The sequence below is a fragment of the Dromiciops gliroides genome, chromosome 4 (genome assembly GCF_019393635.1).
Source record: "Dromiciops gliroides isolate mDroGli1 chromosome 4, mDroGli1.pri, whole genome shotgun sequence".
NCBI classification, from domain to species: Eukaryota; Metazoa; Chordata; class Mammalia; order Microbiotheria; family Microbiotheriidae; genus Dromiciops; species Dromiciops gliroides.
In genome coordinates, this window is record NC_057864.1 from 434,290,449 (window position 1) to 434,309,207 (window position 18,759).

General features: G+C 39.1%; 1 protein-coding gene across 1 annotated transcript in view; it reads right to left on the reverse strand.

Annotated features, from left to right (window-relative positions):
• The window catches only part of VAV3 (vav guanine nucleotide exchange factor 3), a 488,752-nt gene that overhangs the window by 62,334 nt on the left and 407,659 nt on the right, over positions 1 to 18,759 (reverse strand). The window contains 1 exon segment of the mRNA XM_044004405.1: positions 11,699 to 11,835. Within this exon segment, the coding sequence (XP_043860340.1) occupies positions 11,699 to 11,835 (137 nt within the window).

Genomic DNA, 18,759 nt, shown 5'->3' on the forward strand with positions numbered 1-18,759 from the left:
AATTTGGGGAAATAATGAAATAAATGATTAGGGCCTCATCTTATCTATCATCATGCTTGCCAACTCCCTCTAGTATAGTCTATACATTTGGAAACATTCCTGAGAATTCAATTTCCATTATATTGGGTCAAAGCTGATTGGAATCAGCCAAGAGAATGATCTCCTTCACAGGTCTTTATTAATTCCTATTATCTTCTCTAATCATCTCTTGAAGCCCCCAATCTCCTGTCATCTTTATGAACTGTCTTTTTCCCTCACCTATAAATTGGGGTAGTCCGATTTAACTCATTTCCTTGTTAATACCTATCAAATTAAAAGTCACATGATTACCAGACATGTTAAGAAAAAATAAATTCCTCCCTTTCTTACACAGTTCACAGTGTTTACTCTCCTGCTTTTGTTTCTATTTCACAGAAAAGGGTAATTAGGTAGTGTACTGGGTAGAGTGCCAGACTTGGAATCAGGAAGGCTCATCTTCCTGAGTTCAAATCTGGCCCCAAAGACTAGCTGTATGACCCTGGGAAAGTCACTTAACCCTATTTTCCTCAGTTTCCTCATCTAAAAAATTAACTGGAGAAGGAAATGGCAAACCACTCCAGTATTTTTGGCAAGAAAACCCCAAATGGAGTCATGAAGAGTTAGACAAGTCTGAAAAATGGCTCAAAAACAAAAATATCACTGAAGGGATTGGTAATAAATGGATAACTAGGAGAAGATAATTCAAAGCAAGTCAATTTACACTAAGAACTTGGGTCTTCTGGACTTCAGGTCCAATACTCCATCCACTGAGCTACCTTGCTGCCTTAACTATGAACTATATTGCATAAAGAAATGCCATGGGGCAGCTAAGTGGTGCAGTGGATAAAGCACCAGCCCTGGAGTCAGGAGGACCTGAGTTCAAATTCGGCCCCTGGGTAAGTCCTTTAACCCCAATTGCCTCAAAAAAAAAAAAAAGGCTAAACCATACAAATCTGAACTAGAATGCAGGATTAGTACTTTATTTTTTTTGTTGTTGTCTTTACGGAGATTTCTGTGAGGCAATGAGGGTTAAGTCTCTTGCCTGGGGTCACACAGCTATGTGTCAAGTGTCTGAAGTCCAATTTGAACTTAGGTCCTCCTGAATCCAGGGCTGGTGCTTTATCCACTGCACCACCTAGCTGCCCCACCCCCCCAAACATAGTTTGTCAATTACAGAATTTTGGAGGTGGAAGAAAATTCAACAACCATCTAGGCCAACCCATTCCCAAAAGGATTTTATACTAAAAAATACATTAAATGTGGTGATCCAGTCTCTACTTGAAAACCTCTAATGAGGGGAAATCTAACTCTACTACATCTCAAGGCATCAGATCAAGGTTTTTGAATAGATCTGCTTGTTAAAAAGTTGTTTCTGACATCCAATTTAAAGTTACTACTTTTCAGCTTTCAGCCACTGTTTCATCACTGGTTTCATGTGGGGCAAAACAAAACAAATTCAATCCTAACAGTCTTTCAAATACTTTAAGATCTCCCTCCAACTCTTCGGATCAAATAGCCCCAGTTCCTTCAAATGGTCCCCATATAACATGGACTCAAGGAGCTGAACATTTCTGGCGATCCCCCTAAGAATGCTGTGCAGCTTCTCAGTGGGTTGTGCCAGATTTGTATGTTATATTCCAAATTATGTGGTACAAGCAGGAGATAGTGCAAAGGGACTATTTCCCCTGTTCCTAGAAGCTAAATATCTCATGATGCAGTCGCATCACATTGCTGGCTCATATTGGGTATGTAGTCTGTGAACACCCCAAGATTGCTTTCTAGTTTCATTCTAATCATGCCACCACCATGCATGAAATTATTTCAATGTAATTGGTGTGTGTGTGTGTGTGTGTGTGTGTGTATGTGGGTGCTAATCAAATTAATGAGGTCACAGACTCACTGAAGCACTGATGCCGGTTTACAAAGTACAGTGCTAAGCTTTCGCTGTCACTGAGTTTTCTTTTTTCTTTTTCTTTTTTTCTTAGTGAGACAATTGGGGTTAAGTGACTTGCCCAGGGTCACACAGCTAGTAAGTGTTAAGTGTCTGAGGCCAGATTTGAACTCAGGTACTCCTGACCGCAGGGTCAGTGCTCTATCCACTGTGCCACCTAGCTGCCCTACTAAGTTTTCTTAAAAGTATTTTCGCTTCTTTGATTCATTTGACAATGCAATACAATAAATATTTATTGTGCCTGGATAGTTCCTGCCCTCAAGGAGCTTACAATCTAATGAGTGAAGACAACACATAGAAGGAAGCCGAAAGGGGCAGGGGGAAGAGGAAAGGTATCAAGAGCAGGAGTATGATGACAGCAGAGTCCAATCCAAGGCATGTAGCTGGTGGGAAATAAAGAGCTGGATGGGTTTTTGAGCTCTCTCTCTAAATGGAGTCTTAGGGAGCTGTTTTTCACTCCAGCCATCAGACATCCAAGCAGAGGAGCAGTCTACTTTCAACGGCACAAGAACACCAATGTACCCTTCACCAAAGTTCTTCAACTCTCCCTACATTTCTGAGCCTTTCCTTATCACTGTAGTGACTTTGCTTTTGCACAGGATAAAGGATATTTACCTCACTGAAAAAGGAAAAGAATACCCTTAACCTTATTGCAGAGCAAAAAGGCAAGTCTCATTTATGTCCTTGCATTCCCACAATATATCTACTTTATGTTCAACTTGTTTATTGGTATCCTTGGTTACTTGTGGGTGAGATGACTTGAATTCTTCTAAGGGAGAGCCAGAAATGACCTAAATTGTTCCTACAGAGGAAAAGAGGGAGGGGGATGGGGAATAGTGAAGAAGAGGGAACATACATGTAGGGACTTGTGTACAGTACTTTGCCCATGTAGGTCTATCTAGATGTGCATTGCTGGGTGAGCATGAACAGCTGTCTCTAGAGTCTCCTTCACTAACCATTCTCCAAGGGAGGCTTTGGTTTTACCAGGAGGGAAGCAGGAGATTGGGGTTAGTAGCTAACCACACTCTTCTCCTTGGGGGGTGGGGGCAGGGGTGTGCTCGGTTAGAACTGTATCTATCTATCCACCCCACCTAAATATTGTTAGTCTAGGAGATATGTTTTTAGGTTTAAACTATCATTATATGATTTCTATCAATTAATGAGGGGTTCCCCAAGCTATATATCCAAAGCTGGACTACCTTCCCACAAAATGCTAGTCCTATAATGAACACATATAATAAATAGCAAGTAAACCCATTTATCTGAGCTGAGAGCAAATTCAAATCAGAAAGTATACAAATCAGAATACACTCCAGACAATACACAGAGTAAATGATCTCTATCAGCAAGAACAAGATAAGACAGAGAGAGAGAGACAGACAGACAGACAGAGACAGAGACAGAGACTGAGAGAGACAGAGACATAGAAAAAGAGACAAAGAGTCCTAGATTTTACCCAAGGGGAAATTCCCTGAAGTCGCTAATGTAATAATAGACTGGGAAGAGTTACATGATTGAGTTGCTGACTCCTCTATAAGTTGACCTCTTACCAGAGTGTTTGTAATCATACACATTCCCTCTCAAAACTGGATGCCAGAAGACACGCATTTCTCTTCTAGCAAATTCTCACCAACTCTGCTTCTATTATAGAGGAGAGCATTGAGTAATCAATCTCCACCAATGAGGAGAATCACCCAAATGGGCTTTGAGGCATAAGTAACATTCAGCCTGTTGGATAGTCATACAACCTTAGCACTGTAAGGGTTTCAGAAGTAATCTTGTCCAAATCCCTCATTTTACAAATAAGGGATGTAAAGGCTAAAGAATGAAAGTGGCCTAAGGTTGCATCATTTATAAATGGCAGAGCTAGGATTTGAACCCAGGTCCTCTCACTCCAAATACAATGTTCTTCCTACTATACCACAATATCTGCCGACAAAGAATAGAGATTCTAAACACTTGGGTTATAAATTAATAGCACTATTTGAAAGTATTCATTGTTTCTTTTTTTCAATGCCATGTCTTATAGGCTATGCCAGTAAAGAAACTAACATAGGAAAAGTTCAGTTTTACATCCTTAGTCTTACTTTCTTGTTTTTCCATCTACCTTGACCAACTGCCTTAACTTCTATCAAAATATCCTTTCAGGGGGGCAGCTAAGTGGCTCAGTGGATAAAGCACAGGCCCTGGATTCAGGAAGACCTGAGTTCAAATCCAGCCTCAGAAAGTTGACACCTACCAGTTGTGTGACTCTGGGCAAGTCACTTAACCCTCATTGCCCTGCCCCCCCCAATCCTTTCAGATACCTAAATATTAAAGTGATATATTATGAAGAGAATAATTTTGCTTCTATTCTAACAAAATGGCTAGTATTATAATTCAGTCAAGCAAAGATCCTTTAAAATGCATTAACTTCTATTTTGAATAGAATAACATGGGGAGCATGAGAATGAAAAAAAATCAACTGGAGATTCAAGTCAGGATATTAAAGGTCCTTCCTTTTGAGATACATCTTTTTTAAAAAAGCAAATAAACTTGCTTACCAGAATTCTGTGCTGTGGTAAATAAAGACCCCTGGCAAGAGAAACTAAGACAATAATAGTTAGCCATCCAACCCTGACCATCTTTCTTTGGGTTTAGATTTTCAGTAATGTTGAATTCAATACCATGCTGCTTTTGAGAATGCCCAACAGATATGTGTCTCGTTGGTTCCAGTGTTATATATACACTTTGAGCATAAAGGATGCTTTTTTTTTCTAAAAAAAAAAAAAGTCTTCCAGGTTCTCAAAAACCCCCTCTCAACATCTAGTTTTTAATCTTTTATCTCCAATTCCATATCACTGGGGCAATGAGACAAAAAGTACTTTTAGATCAATTACAATTGAAGAGTAAGAACAAAAAACAAAGACATTCCAGTGGTTTCACACAAGACCAAATTACCTTTCTAAAAATTAACAAAATGGTAATCAAATATTTTCTAAAACTCTAAAGATATTTTATGATATCATCTCCTAAAGGCTGCCACTTCTAATAAGTAGAGTTGGAGTAGAACACTGTCAGCCAATAGAACTGGAGTATACTGTTTTATTCTATTTATTCTAGTCATCTTGTATGACTTGCCAAAGTAGATGAAGCTCAATGCATCTGTGTTCTCCTTATAAGATGAAAGTTAAGATGATTTTCCAGCTGTTCATCAAGTTGACACAATAAATAGATCTCTGAGCTTGAAGTCAGGAAGACCTGACCCTGGGCAAACTACTTAACCTCTGTTTGCCTTAGTTTCTTCAACTGTTAAATTGAGATCATTATAGCACCTACTTCCCACAGTTGTTTTGAGGATCAAAATCTGTAATATCTGTAAGGCACTATACTATCTGTAAAGCACTTATCAGAGTTCCTGGAATATAATAGGTTAAATCAATATTCGTTTCCCCCCTTCCTGTTCCATCTGTGGATAGGCTCCATAAATGAGTGAGAATAGTTTATTGAAAAGACAGTTGTAGGAGACAATTGTTACAAATAATGAGAGCAAAAAATAGTTACTTCCCAAGACAGCTCCTTGAGAAAAAAGAGACCAGCTTTGTAAATACTTGTCTTTTTAGGCATAAAGGATTATACCTATTTTTTCTAATCCATTTATTGCTTTTATCAATTCTTGCTCCAATGGATCAAAGATCTCATTTTTTTAGGTAATTCCCTCCACTGGTCACAGAGGGAGACCCATTCACAGCATTCCATGTTTTTAATCTGTTTAATGGGTCACCATGAAGAATATATCACATCATGGCTAGTCTTCCAGGGATGAGCTTCTCCACACTTTGTAGAAATATTTAGTTGCCCTCTTGTGAGGAAAATGCTTTTAAAAATCAAAGTAGTACAGAAATGTGAGCTGCTATCATCATCCTCATACCATTCTAAGATACCTCTGCTTCATAGCCTCAGTTCATTTAGGAGAAAAGTTTGGTTGGGTTTTTGGGGGTTTTTTGGAGGCTATTGACATTAAGTGACCTGCCCAGCCAGGATCACACAGATAGTAAGTGTCCAAGGCTCGATTTGAACTCAGGTCATGTTGACAACAGGGCAAGTGCTCTACCCATTGCTCTACCCAGCTGCTCAATGGTACAATGGATAAAGCACCAGCTCTGAAATCAGGAGGACCTGAGTTCAAATTGTGAGAAAATAATTATTAAAAATGAATTTCTAGGGGAGACCCACAGATTAGTTTCAGTCCTCTTCTCTCCATCACCCCAGAAAGTTCAGTTCTTGAGGAAGTTCTAATCTTGTTTTGGCACCAGCCCAAGGGTACAATGGAAATTGATTCTTTTGTTTATCTAAGTGAACTGATGGGATTTTACCACACCTAGACTTTGTCCTTTGCCCTTCTGCAAGAGGCTTTGGCACACTTTTCCCTGATGTTGGAGCTCATTTTAATTTGGACCACCCTCAGGTCATGTCAACCAATGGAATAAAATGATGCCAACCAATTAACTTTTATCAATGTATAATGACCCACCTCTATCAAAAGAGGATAAAAAGCCTTGAACACACAAGGGTTGCCATCTTGGTTCTGTATCTTGGCTTGGAATGCTGTCTCTTGGTGCATGCTCTCCATCTTGGGCCTTGAGACCATGTGCTGTCTCTCTGAGAGACAAAATGTGTCTGGGGCTTTTCTCCTGCCTATGCCAACTGCCACAAGGTCAATTCTTTACTGGTATATATGATATTAATGAAAAAAATGCTTACTGCCAAAACAGGTGCAATAGCCATTAATATATAAGTAACAATAATTTTAGAAAACACAATTTAGGGGCAGCTAGGTGGCGCAGTGGATAGAACACCGGCCCTGGATTCAGGAGGACCTGAGTTCAAATCCGACCTCAGACATTTAACACTTACTAGCTGTGTGACCCTCGGCAAGTCACTTAACCCCAACTGCCTTACCAAAAAAAAAAAAAAAAAAAAGACAAAAAAATAAAAAACACAATTGAGCACAAATAATTTAAAAAACACAAAATCCAGCTTCAGACACTTACTATCTGTGTGATCCTGGGCAAGTCACTTAACCCCAATTGCCTTACAAAAAGAACCTGGGGCCATCTCCAGTGGCCCTGATATCTATCTTGCCACTGGACCCAGATGGCTCTGGAGGAGAGAGTGAGGTTGGTGACTTTGCACAGCCCTCCCTCACTTCAATCCAATTCAATTCAGTGAAAGTCATGATATCACCCCAACATCATGGTCTTCTTCAGCAACAAAGGACAAAGAACAATCTATCTATCTACCAACTGTAACAATTGGAATGATGCCACCTGCTGGAGACTTACTGTAGAAGAGTTCTGCCTATGAAGTGAAGGTCTTTGAGGGCAAGACCAGGAGTCTTTTCTTTGGCGTCAGGAAGTGACATTGGCTAGTGGGAGGAGGAAGGAAGAGACTGGCACTCTGTCTCTCTCTTTTCCTGGGGACGCTGGTGGAGAAGGGAGCTAGAAATGTGCTCTCCCTTTAATAGATAGGAATCTAGGCCTTTTCTTCTCTCTACCAAATTCTTATTCTCCTTAATAAATGCTTAAAAGTCTAACTCTTGCTAAAGCTTATAATTTATTGGCGACCACTCATTAGATATTTTAGACAGACTAGCTAGAATTTTAGCCCTTAACACTACCTACCTCTATCTTTATATTCACACAATATATAATGTGTATATATGCACACATATTATATACATGTACAAATAACCACAACCACAACCTCACATTATCTTCGTCATGACTCTATAGTCCTCTTAAACCAAAGGTAGAAAAGAAAGCCTGATCCTGAGCAAAAAGCATTTTGTTTGTTTTGCTTTGTATCTGGAGTGAATAAAAATGCACAAGAAGACACTGAGCTGCCAACAGGAACCCATGACTGTATAAGTGTTTGTTTGTTTATATGTGTGGATGGGCTAGGGAAGAGGGTCAGGTGCAATTTTTACATTATCTCCATTATCTCCCCGTCTCCCTGATTTCTACTACATTAAAAAAAAAGTCTTCCTATCAGGTTATAAACAAACAGGTACCAAAACCCCATTTTGTGATTTTGTAAAAAAGATTTTAAAGTTAACAGATTTCTGGTAATTCAGGAAGCTACATGTAGAAAATGGCTCTGTGTGATAGCCATCCCCAGTAAAAGCTGTGTCTTCCACATGCAATTGGCAAAGTGCCCAAACCAGTAATTTCCTATTTTACATTCATTTTCCTTCAAAATGATTTTGTTTAGCTAGAGAGAGAGAGAGAGAGAGAGAGAGAGAGAGAGAGAGAGAGAGAGAGAGAGAAGGTTCTCCAAAACCATTTCTTCAATACAAAGTTTGAACAGAGAACATTTTCTCAGTTCAATTGACAACACAGTTGTTGGAAAGATGGGATAATGGAAATGCAGAGACCACTCACACCCATAGCATTAGAAATTACTGTTGTTATAATAATGATACAGATTACACTAATAGCTATTCAAAGACAGTTGCTGAAAGGAGAATAATTTGTATTCTTTGGGCAGACAGCATGTGGGAAACATGATGAGCTATAGGACAATGTAAATGCTGCTACATAGATTAGATTTTTTGGGGGGGGAGGTGTAGAAGACTGCCTAGAAAGTATAGAAATCAGAAGTTTCATTAGATTATTTTAACCTAACCTAAATCACTTCGCTAGTAGAGAAATGGTTTGTTTTTGTTTTTCAGTCATTCCCTTTCAAAGCTAGGATTACTTCTCAATTTATGCTAACTGATCTGCCTTATCTTGAAAGGTTTAGCTGCAAAGACATATCTCTATCAATTTATTTTGGCCAAAGCCTTAAGGAAAGATTCTGAGTCTTTCTATCTCAATTGAGCAGTCAGGTCAAACAGATCTCAGCATTAGGGACTACCCTGAGCCATTCTCTTTTGGGAACAACAACAAAAAAAATGATAATCAATAATAATAATAATAAACAATAATAATCAGGCAATATCCTAGGTATTTTTCAATATAATCACAGATGCACAGAATTTCAGAGGACAGGAAGAGCCTCGGCAACACTTCAATGTTAGGAGGATAGATAGATGGATAGGATAGACTGATGGATAGACAGGTAACTAGATAGATGAAAGATAGACTGATAGAGAGGTAGATAGGAGTATGGATAGATAGAGACCCAAATATTTATTGTTTTCTATGTGCCAGGCACTGTGTTAAGCTCTAGTGGAGTGACTTGTCCAGGGTCACCTAGCTGATAAGCATCTGAGGCCATATTTGAACTCAGGTCTTCCTGACTCCAGGCCTGACTCTACCCATTGTACCACCTTGCTGCCCAGTGATACAAATACAGGAAAGCAAAACAATCTCTTACCCTCAGGAGTTTTACATTATAATGGGGGGAGAGAGTGTATAAAGGGTAAGGGAAAAGATTAGGTCTTACCAAGTTTTTTCTTGTCTACTTCAGTAATAACAACTAATACAAATGGAATAAATCTACCAGAATTAGAAATAATAACAGTTGATTGCATAAATAAATAAATAAATAATGAGGTAGAAAGAAGCTTGATTCTCCCTCCTACATTCTTTGATTCACTCACATTAGCCTTCTCTATGTTCTCAAATGAAACTCTACCTTCAATCTCATTGTCTTTGCAGTGGATATCCCACACAACTGAAATGCAAATATTCCTTACTTTCACCCCTGAGTCTCTTTTCCTTTTAGACAAACCTCAAGCACTACCTTCTATATGAAGTCTTTCATGATTCTCCAAAATTAGTATCTTGAATACCAAACTACCTTGTATCTAGCTTACACACACACACACACACACACACACACACACACACACACACACACCCCACATATTTGTATTTTATATTTTTGCTGGATTTATTTACATATATGCTTGTCTCTCCCATTAAAATGCAAACCCCTTGAGACAAGAGATTGTTGCATTCTTTACACTTGTATCTCCTAGAAAAGTGTCTGGCACACAGAAGGCATTTTAAAAATACTTGTTGATTGATTCATTAATTTTGTAAACCATCTAAAACTGTATATTGAATGGAAATCAATATTTACTCCAAAGAACAAGAAGAAACAATTTTGAAAATACTACTTCAAACCAATATCCTCCTATACCATTACCAAGTGCTCTGTGATTTCCTATAAATACAAAATTGCTCCTACTCCTGGCTTTTAAAGAAGCAACTCCAAAGACAGATGCATCCCGGGTGAAGAGTGGGAGGTCATATTTCCATGTTTTCCAAATCAGAACATTTGTCTTTAAAACAATGCAAAAGCTACATTCACTGAAATCTGTAATCTGATATGAGTGTTCAATCAAAGAGCCATCCTCTGTGACAAAGTGGCAGATACTGTCATGTGGTACTGGGTTGCTATGGAAACCACTCCACTTTAGCAGGCACCTTATACCTTACAAATATTCGCAAATGGACAACATCCATCCCTTTTCTTCTCTGCCCTTATTGGACTTTAACTCATGCATAAGTCTTTCTAGCAACTTGCTTTGTTCTCTCCTTCTTACTACCCTACAACCTAATTCTAGTTCATAGTCGAAAGTCAAAAGTAGCCTTAAGTAAGCAAGAGAAGTTTCAGAAGCACAAAGTCTTGTAACTTGCCTTACTTTTCATACTCCATTTAGTACAGGAGGGATAGCTATAGATCCTTCTGAGAATTAGAGATAATGGGCATGGGGAACAGGGACCCAAATATCACCATGACTATCACCACCACCACCACCATCAAGCATTTATTGAGTTTCTATGTCAGGAACTAAGTGCTATGGATACAAAGAAAAGAAGAGGCTGGAGGAGGAGCAGGAGAAGTGTCCTGGCCCTCAAGATCACATTCAAATTCTTAATTTAATGAGACATTGGACAATGACAAGCTAATGAGAAAGTCTCTCCAAACTAAACTTATTCTCTTGCAAATTAGATCATCATCATTATCCCTCTCTCCTTGAAATTTATATTACTTTGTAATATCTCCTATATATTTTCTGCTTTCTTATTTGCTTACATTTTGTATCCCATGAGTGGTAAGTGAATTCCTTGAAAGCCCAGGATATTATCTTGTCTTCATCTCCCCAGTGCCTAAAACAATGCCCTACACAGAGTAGATACATAATAAACGTTTGTCATTTAGAGCTAAAGCATATCCATAACCCACCCCCCCCACGTGCAAAAATGAAGGTTATGCTCTTGGGTAACATGATGCACAATTTAATTTAATTTTTTATCTGGTTCTGTGATTTCATTGGCTTAAAATCCCTCAACCAATCCAGATTTGTAATTGTTCTGAAATTTATGGTCATAGAGATGCCTTGGGGGCACTAAGAAGTTAAAATGACTTGCCATATACTTGTTATACAGTCAGTATATTTCAGAGGCAGGACCTGACGTGGGGTCTTTCTGACTCAAAGCCTGACTCTCTAGCCTCTACTCCCTGTTGGCACTGCTGAAATTGTACACATGACCCGAGGCACTCTTATCCTTTGGGTTTCTGACAATTCATGCTATCAGAGGCTCTGCCTCTTGGACCAGGCTAAGAAGAGCCTTTTGCGAATTATGCACAAGTCGGAGAGCTAAAAGCACACACACACACACACACACACACACACACACACACACACAAGCTGTTTCTGAAACTGAGAGTCTTATTTTTCTCAAGTGAGTATGACTCACCCACCAGACCAAGAATTCAGAATTCAGAGAGTACCTGCCAAAATAAGCTATGCGCATCTCCTCTCAAAAGCTCCACTGTATCCCCCAGCTGGATGTGCAAGGGAGGTCCTTCTTGCTGTGGAGGCTGTGGATTTCCAGTGTAATTCTTAATGACCTGCATCTTCGGTAGGCCTAGAATAAAAAAATATATATATCGAAATTAAATAAGTCTTTCAAGGAATGAAATGAGAATGTGTAAAGTCTTAAACATGCTTTAAGAAAACAGAGCTATTATTCACATTAGAAGTTTAGACACATCTAATCCCAGGAAATCTCCGGAGTGACCACACTGGAATGCTTTACAACTTTCTCATTATTTAAGCCACTAATGAAATGCAATGCATCTCCGCTCACAACCTCCTTACAGATCCCTCCCCTCCTTTACCATCAATCTGGTTTTAGTTGAAGAAAATATTTCTCCTTTGGCTGATGCCTCCTTCACAAAAACACATCACGTACCATTTAATGGAAAAGAATCAATTTTTTCATCAACTATCCTTTCTGCCGATTACTTTCCTCCTGGGCACTGGCTGATTTCATCACTGAGGAGGTTCACCCCTTTCTGTGTATGTATCACATTGCCCAGGCTAAGGTCCATATCTTAAGGTTATCTTTGTAATTTGAACCCCAAAAAGTGACGGATGTGTTGCTGTAATACGTAAGACATTTATATGGAGAAAGTCTTTGGGCCTCAATTGGAGCTTGGAAAATAGTCCCAAAAAAGGGTCATGTCCAAAACAATAGGATACGGAAGCATTCTATTATTCATATGACAAAATACTTAAAAACATTTTTTCTTTTTCTGTGTGTTATCAGTTGCTAAATGCATACAGCCTGGGAACTCACTTCATTCTGTCCTTTGCAGGAATGATGCTTTCTATCATATGTGCTCCCCTCATACCAATATTTATTGGTGAAAGTGGATCAACACAGTGCTATTTTGACTTAAAGGTGAGACTTCTCCCTCCTAAGACATGGTCTGATCATAAAGATGACATTTATTATACATTTGTGAACTTAAATCATTGTAACAGATTGTCTTTTAAAAAAATGTGCTGCTCCAATAAATGATCACAGTGACAATGTAACAAATTAAAATGTTATACTAAATAAATGAAGGAAGATCAAGAGGCTTCCAGTTCTAAGAAACCAAATATAGGTGAATTACTGTACCTCATAGATTAAAAAATCACTCAAGGGACAGCTGGCTGGTGCAGTGGATAAAGCACCAGCCCTGGATTCAGGAGGAACTGAGTTCAAATCCAGCCTCAGATACTTGGCACTTACTAGCTGTGTGACCCTGGGCAAGTCATTCATTGCCAAGAAAACCCCAAATGGGATCACAAAGAGTTAGACACGACTGAACAACAACTTAACTTCCAATGAGTGCCTAAATTTTTTTTAAGCTCTGCAAAACGAGTACTATCATGCAATGTATTGAATGGAAGCTAAAATGTAGAAACCAGAACGGTCTTTTATCCTTCTAGCAAATCAACTGGGGGAGAAGGAAGTGGGGAAGAGGGTGAGGTGAGGAGAAGAGCCTCAAAGTAATGCTGACAAATTTTTAACTTTCTCCCTCATTTTCTTGTTTGAAGGTTAAAGGACGGTTACAGGTTGCTACAGTTCCCCTACTTCTCTTCCTTGAACTCCATCCCAAATGCAGAGGCCCAGAGGGGATGGCTTTAAGCCTACTTCTTTCTTAACTAAATGGAGTAAGGTGTTTCCCAGGATCTAACCTTATATAAACATTAAACTTCACCATCTTTTACCAAGAAAAACACCCACAAGAAAATTATCTGTGCAGAGATATTTATCAGTCTCGTTCACATTAAACTGTAAGCTCACCTCCTAAGCTAGGAACCCGAACTAAAAGTTTTCTACAGTCTATTTAGTTTCAAATATGAATTAAAATTTGAAATTCAGGATCCTAAAATTTTTAATGAAGAGTATCTGGGTCTCTCTCAACTCATAGGGCTGGATTATACGTCTTTTGAGGCATACAGCCCTGGAAGAAATGTAAGCATGTGCAGAAATAGTGGCATGGAATGGGCAGGTATAGAATGATTGAGAGCTACCATTTTGGAAGGAACTCCCAAACCTCTGAAATCACAGAACCAGTTGAGCCCTTTGGGTTTTAAAGTGAAGAAACTGGACTAGAGAACATCTGAGGCCCCCTTTAAGAGCTTTGAACTAAAATAATCCCCAAGTTTCCGATGGAAAATAGTTATGCCTTTGGCAGAGATGGGAATAAAGAAGAGAAGGGGGTGGTAGAGGAGGAGAAAAAGGAGAAGGAGGAAGAAGAGGGGGAGGAGGGAGGAAGGAGGAGGAGGAGGAGGAAGAAGAAGAAGAGGGGGAGGAGGGAGAAAGGAGGAGGAGGAGGAAGAGGAAGAAGAGGGGGAGGAGGGAGGAGGGAGGAAGGAGGAGGAAGAAGAGGGGGAGGATGGAGAAAGGAGGAAGAGGAGGAGGAAGAGGGGGAGGAGGGAGGAAGGAGGAGGAGGAGCAAGAGGAAGAAGAGGGGGAGGAGGGAGAAAGGAGGAGGAGGAGGAAGAAGAGGGGGAGGAGGGAGAAAGGAGGAGGAGGAGGAAGAGGAAGAAGAGGGGGAGGAGGAAGGAAGGAGGAGGAGGAGGAAGAGGGGGAGGAGGGAGAAAGGAGGAGGAAGAAGAGGGGGAGGAGGGAGAAAGGAGGAGGAGGAGGAAGAAGAGGGGGAGGAGGGAGGAAGGAGGAGGAGGAGCAAGAGGAAGAAGAGGGGGAGGAGGGAGAAAGGAGGAGGAGGAGGAGGAGGAGGAGGAAGAAGAAGCATTTATATACTGCTTCCTATATGCCCACCACAATGCTAAGCACTTTACAAATATTTTCTCATTTGATCTTCACAACAACCCTGTGAGGTGGGTGCTATTTTTATCCACATTTTATAGATAAGATAACTGAGGCAATGGTTAAGTGACTTGTCTAGGATCAGACAGCTAGTGTCTGAGGCTGCATTTGAACTCAGGTCTTCCTGATTGCAGACCCACTATGACAATCATAGCACCACCTCACTGCTTCTGGAAATAGTGAAGTCGGAAGGAGAGCAAGTCAGGGGTGGAAAAGTCATGTGCTAAATTTTAGATGTATTAGGTCTGGGGTTCTGGTGAGACATCGGATGGAGACTTGCTATAAGCAACTGCAGGTGTGGATTTGGAGTTCGGAAGTCAGGTTAAAGCTAGGGGTGGAAATGTAGAAATCATCTTAAGGCAGCATGCTATAGTAATTAAAACTAGGAATCAGGAAGACGGGTTCAAATCCTGCCTTGGGTATTTACTAGTTGTGACTGCACAAGTAATAATCCCTTTGAACCCCAGTTTTACTTGTAAGATAGGTTCTTGAGAGAATTAAGATAATATTCAACATTTTTCAATACTTAAAGTCCTGTATAAATGTGAACTATTACTATTATTATTATCTGCTCAAAGGTTAGTAGCTGAAATTCTGTGAGCAAAAATGATTGTTCAAAATTTAAAATGCTTCTTCTAAAATGCACCCCTCTCCCCACCCAGTTCCTTATTAAAAGAACATCATGCAGCAATTAGGTTGCTTGTGAGGTAAACAAAATTAACACTGACAAATGGAAAATTTTTTTTCCAAAAGAAGGAACTTGAAAGGGCTGCTTAAATTAAATGTCAAGTATCCAAGCATCAATATAATTGACAGCCTTATCTACTGTCACTGTTATGGCTTAGAGTACTCTCTGTTTTTTCAGGGCTAGACCTTTCTCTACCAGACAGCTTCCCCTTGGCCTCTGACCACCACTGCCCACTCCCCTATTCTAGAATGATCTGTTTGTAGAATCTTCCAGGCTAGAAATGATTAGTTTCCAAGATAATAAACATCTCCCTGCCTAAAATATTAGAGGCTAGGGAACCAATCAGACTCACAGAAGCAGGATAAGCATCGTAGATTTAGAGTAAGAAGAGATCCTTTCCCCAAATTGCTAATTCCATTCAGTTCTCTACCCTGGTTACTAAATTGAAGAGGTTTTTGTTTTGTTTTGTTTTGATTTGGTTTCATTTGTTTGTTCTGGGTTTTTTTTTTTTAGAAAAAGTTGGGGAGTGGGGGAGAGAGGAGGCTAGCAAGGGACTTTATCACAAATGCTTTTGGGGAATGCCCAGAGAAGCCTGGGTTACACTAGTATTTTTCCTGCAGTCCACATTTGAGAGCAGGGTTTCTTAAACTTTTTCTATTTGTGACCCCTTTCCACCAGAGAAATTTTTACACAACCCTGGTTATATAGGTACATAAAATAGGTATACATAATCTTTTACTGTTGCCAAATTTTTCATGACCCCCACATTCAGTTATGCGACCCTATATGGGGTTGAGACCCACAATTTAAGCTTCGTTCTAGAAAACCCAGCTTTAACTTATCATCAGAAAGTGATTACCAATGATGGGTGTTTGCATAACACATAATTTCTTTATGTCCATAAACACCTTCCTGGAATATATCGAAATCAGCTCCTATGACATCTTGTACAACTAATGATGTTTTAATGTAGCTTTGTTTCGACTTTAAATTAGGTCTCTAAGGCGAAAGGCCAGCACATTACTGACAGCCCATTTATCTCGACCACTCTCATCAAAGTGATTGGCCATAGGGATGCTTAACACATTAGGGGCAGAAATCATCATGCATAGATGCCCATCTCTGGTGTGGCAATCACTCTTGATGCCATTATTCATGTTTAGTGCCTGCTTAGGAAGCAGAATGGTTGGAGTGAGGACAGTTGATTCACTGCTAGTGTGTCTGTGCAGAAATATTCAGTAAAAAAAAAAAAAAGCAGCCCCTAAAAGTAGAAATCCATGCCTTAGACCAAAGCTTCTTAAACTATGGGTCATGACCCCATATGGGGTTGCATAATTTAATGTGGGGGTTGCAAAAAATTTGGCAACAGTAAAAGGTTATGTATACCTATTTTATATACTTATATACCTGGGGTCACAAGTGGAAAAACTTTGAGAAGCCCTGCACTAGACTAAGGGCTGAGCAAATCAGTGAACTGAGAACATGATTGTTTTTGTATGTCCTGAAGCTAAGAAAGTGGGGTTTTTCCCACTTAATTAAATCAAAATAAATTAATTAAAATGTTTTTTGTTGGGTTTGGTTTTATTTTTACATGTATATATCCCACCATCTTAACTTTCTCTATTTCTCTCAGGCTGACTGACTCTACCAGGTGTGTCTGATCCCTTTTATAAGACTTTGGAAATCAAACCTACAATAGTCTGACCCAATCTGTTCATCTCTGAATGTCATAACTTAATCAATCTTCCTCAATACATTAAGATTGCATCAAAAGTACAGAGGTACTTCTATCAAAGTGATAGGCTTAAAAGTCTCCTATAGGAATGGTTTACCTATTAAGGAGACATAATTAAAGTTTCTTCAAACACAGGCCTCATGCTTAAAACTCATCAAGATATCCAGGCTTGGGGGCAGCTAGGTGGCGCAGTGGATAAAGCACCAGCCTTGGATTCAGGAGGACCTGAGTTCAAATACGGCCTCAGACACCTGACACTTGCTAGCTGTGTGACCCTGGGCAAGTCACTTAACCCTCATTGCCCTGCACAAAAACAAAACAACAACAACAACAAAACAAAGCCAAGCTTTCCCATACTCTCTCCCAAGTTGAAGATTTGTAATATCTGCAAATCACACCAGAGTTCTTTTCTCCACACTGGACTTCATCCTCCATTCTAGATTTCTCTCTGAGTACCTGGTATGATAGGTATCATCAGAATCATCAGAAGGAGTAGACTTGCCAAGAAAGAGAATATATAGAGAAAAGACAAAACACTGAAAAGAACATCAACATTTAGGGACTGGGAAAAAGTAGAGGTGGACAACAGCTGATAAGGAAGTTATTGGTTATATTTGAGACAACAGTCATCAGTAGAACGGTGGGGACTGAAACCAGATTGCAAGGGATTTACTAGTAGCTAGATGTTGAGGAAGTGTAGCTGTAATGTGTGGAAAACTTTTAAAAATAGTTTGGAAGTAAAAGGGAAGAGAGAGATAGCACTTTAGCTTAATGGGGCAGAAGGGTCAAAGGAAGGTTTTGTTTAGGACAGGGAATACCTAAGGGTTCTTGTAGGCAGATGGCAAAGAAACCACTGTATTAATTTCAATTAGCATATCTATAAAAATAGCAGGCAGTAAACAGAGGACATGTCACTCTTTACACTAAAAATGTAGCCCTTCTTAGGGAACTTTTTCAGCAATATCTTTTCTAATTGATATTTTTCTTTTTTTTTTCTTTAGGTGCTAAATCAAAATTTTTGTTTTCAAATGACATAAACCAGATTTTTTTTAAATGTGTGGGTAGAATTATTTTTTTTTCTTCAGAGTATTCAAAAATTTTGATATCTTATGTGTTTAAAAAAAAATCACAAAAATGGCCACAAAAATGTTAGACTTTTTGGTACTACAGAAGTAAAAAAAATGATAGCTATAACCCTCATGATTACATAGACTAAATTTTAAGCAAATTGGCATTTTCCTTCTTACTCATGACTATCAATATGCTATATGTAGATGAAATTTCACAGGAAAAACATTATTTTGAATGTGTAAAGTCACAAATATGTTCCATTAAAAATAACGAATAATGACTGATCATAGTCATTTCAACTCAAAGAATACCTCAAAAACAGGTGCCTAGAGATGTTGAATATATCTTCCACATAACAAAATGCTTTTCTTTTTTTCAAGTTTTTACAGTCTCATCTTCATACAACTAAAGGAATGGGGAATGTTTAGCCTGGAGAATAGAATATGTGGCTCTGGGATGTAAGACTGTCTACATATCTGAAAGTTTGTCTTGGGGAATATGGATTTATCTGTTTCTGCTCAATCAGCACTAACAGCAAGTAGGTAGAGGTTACAAGGTGGCCATTTTAGCTCAAGTCAAGGAAAAGTTTTGTAACAATTAAGAGTTGTCCAAAAATGGAAACAGGCAGGAGTGAGTTCCCTGTTGCTCTATGTGCTTATGAAAAGGTTGGATGGACATGTGGTAGAGA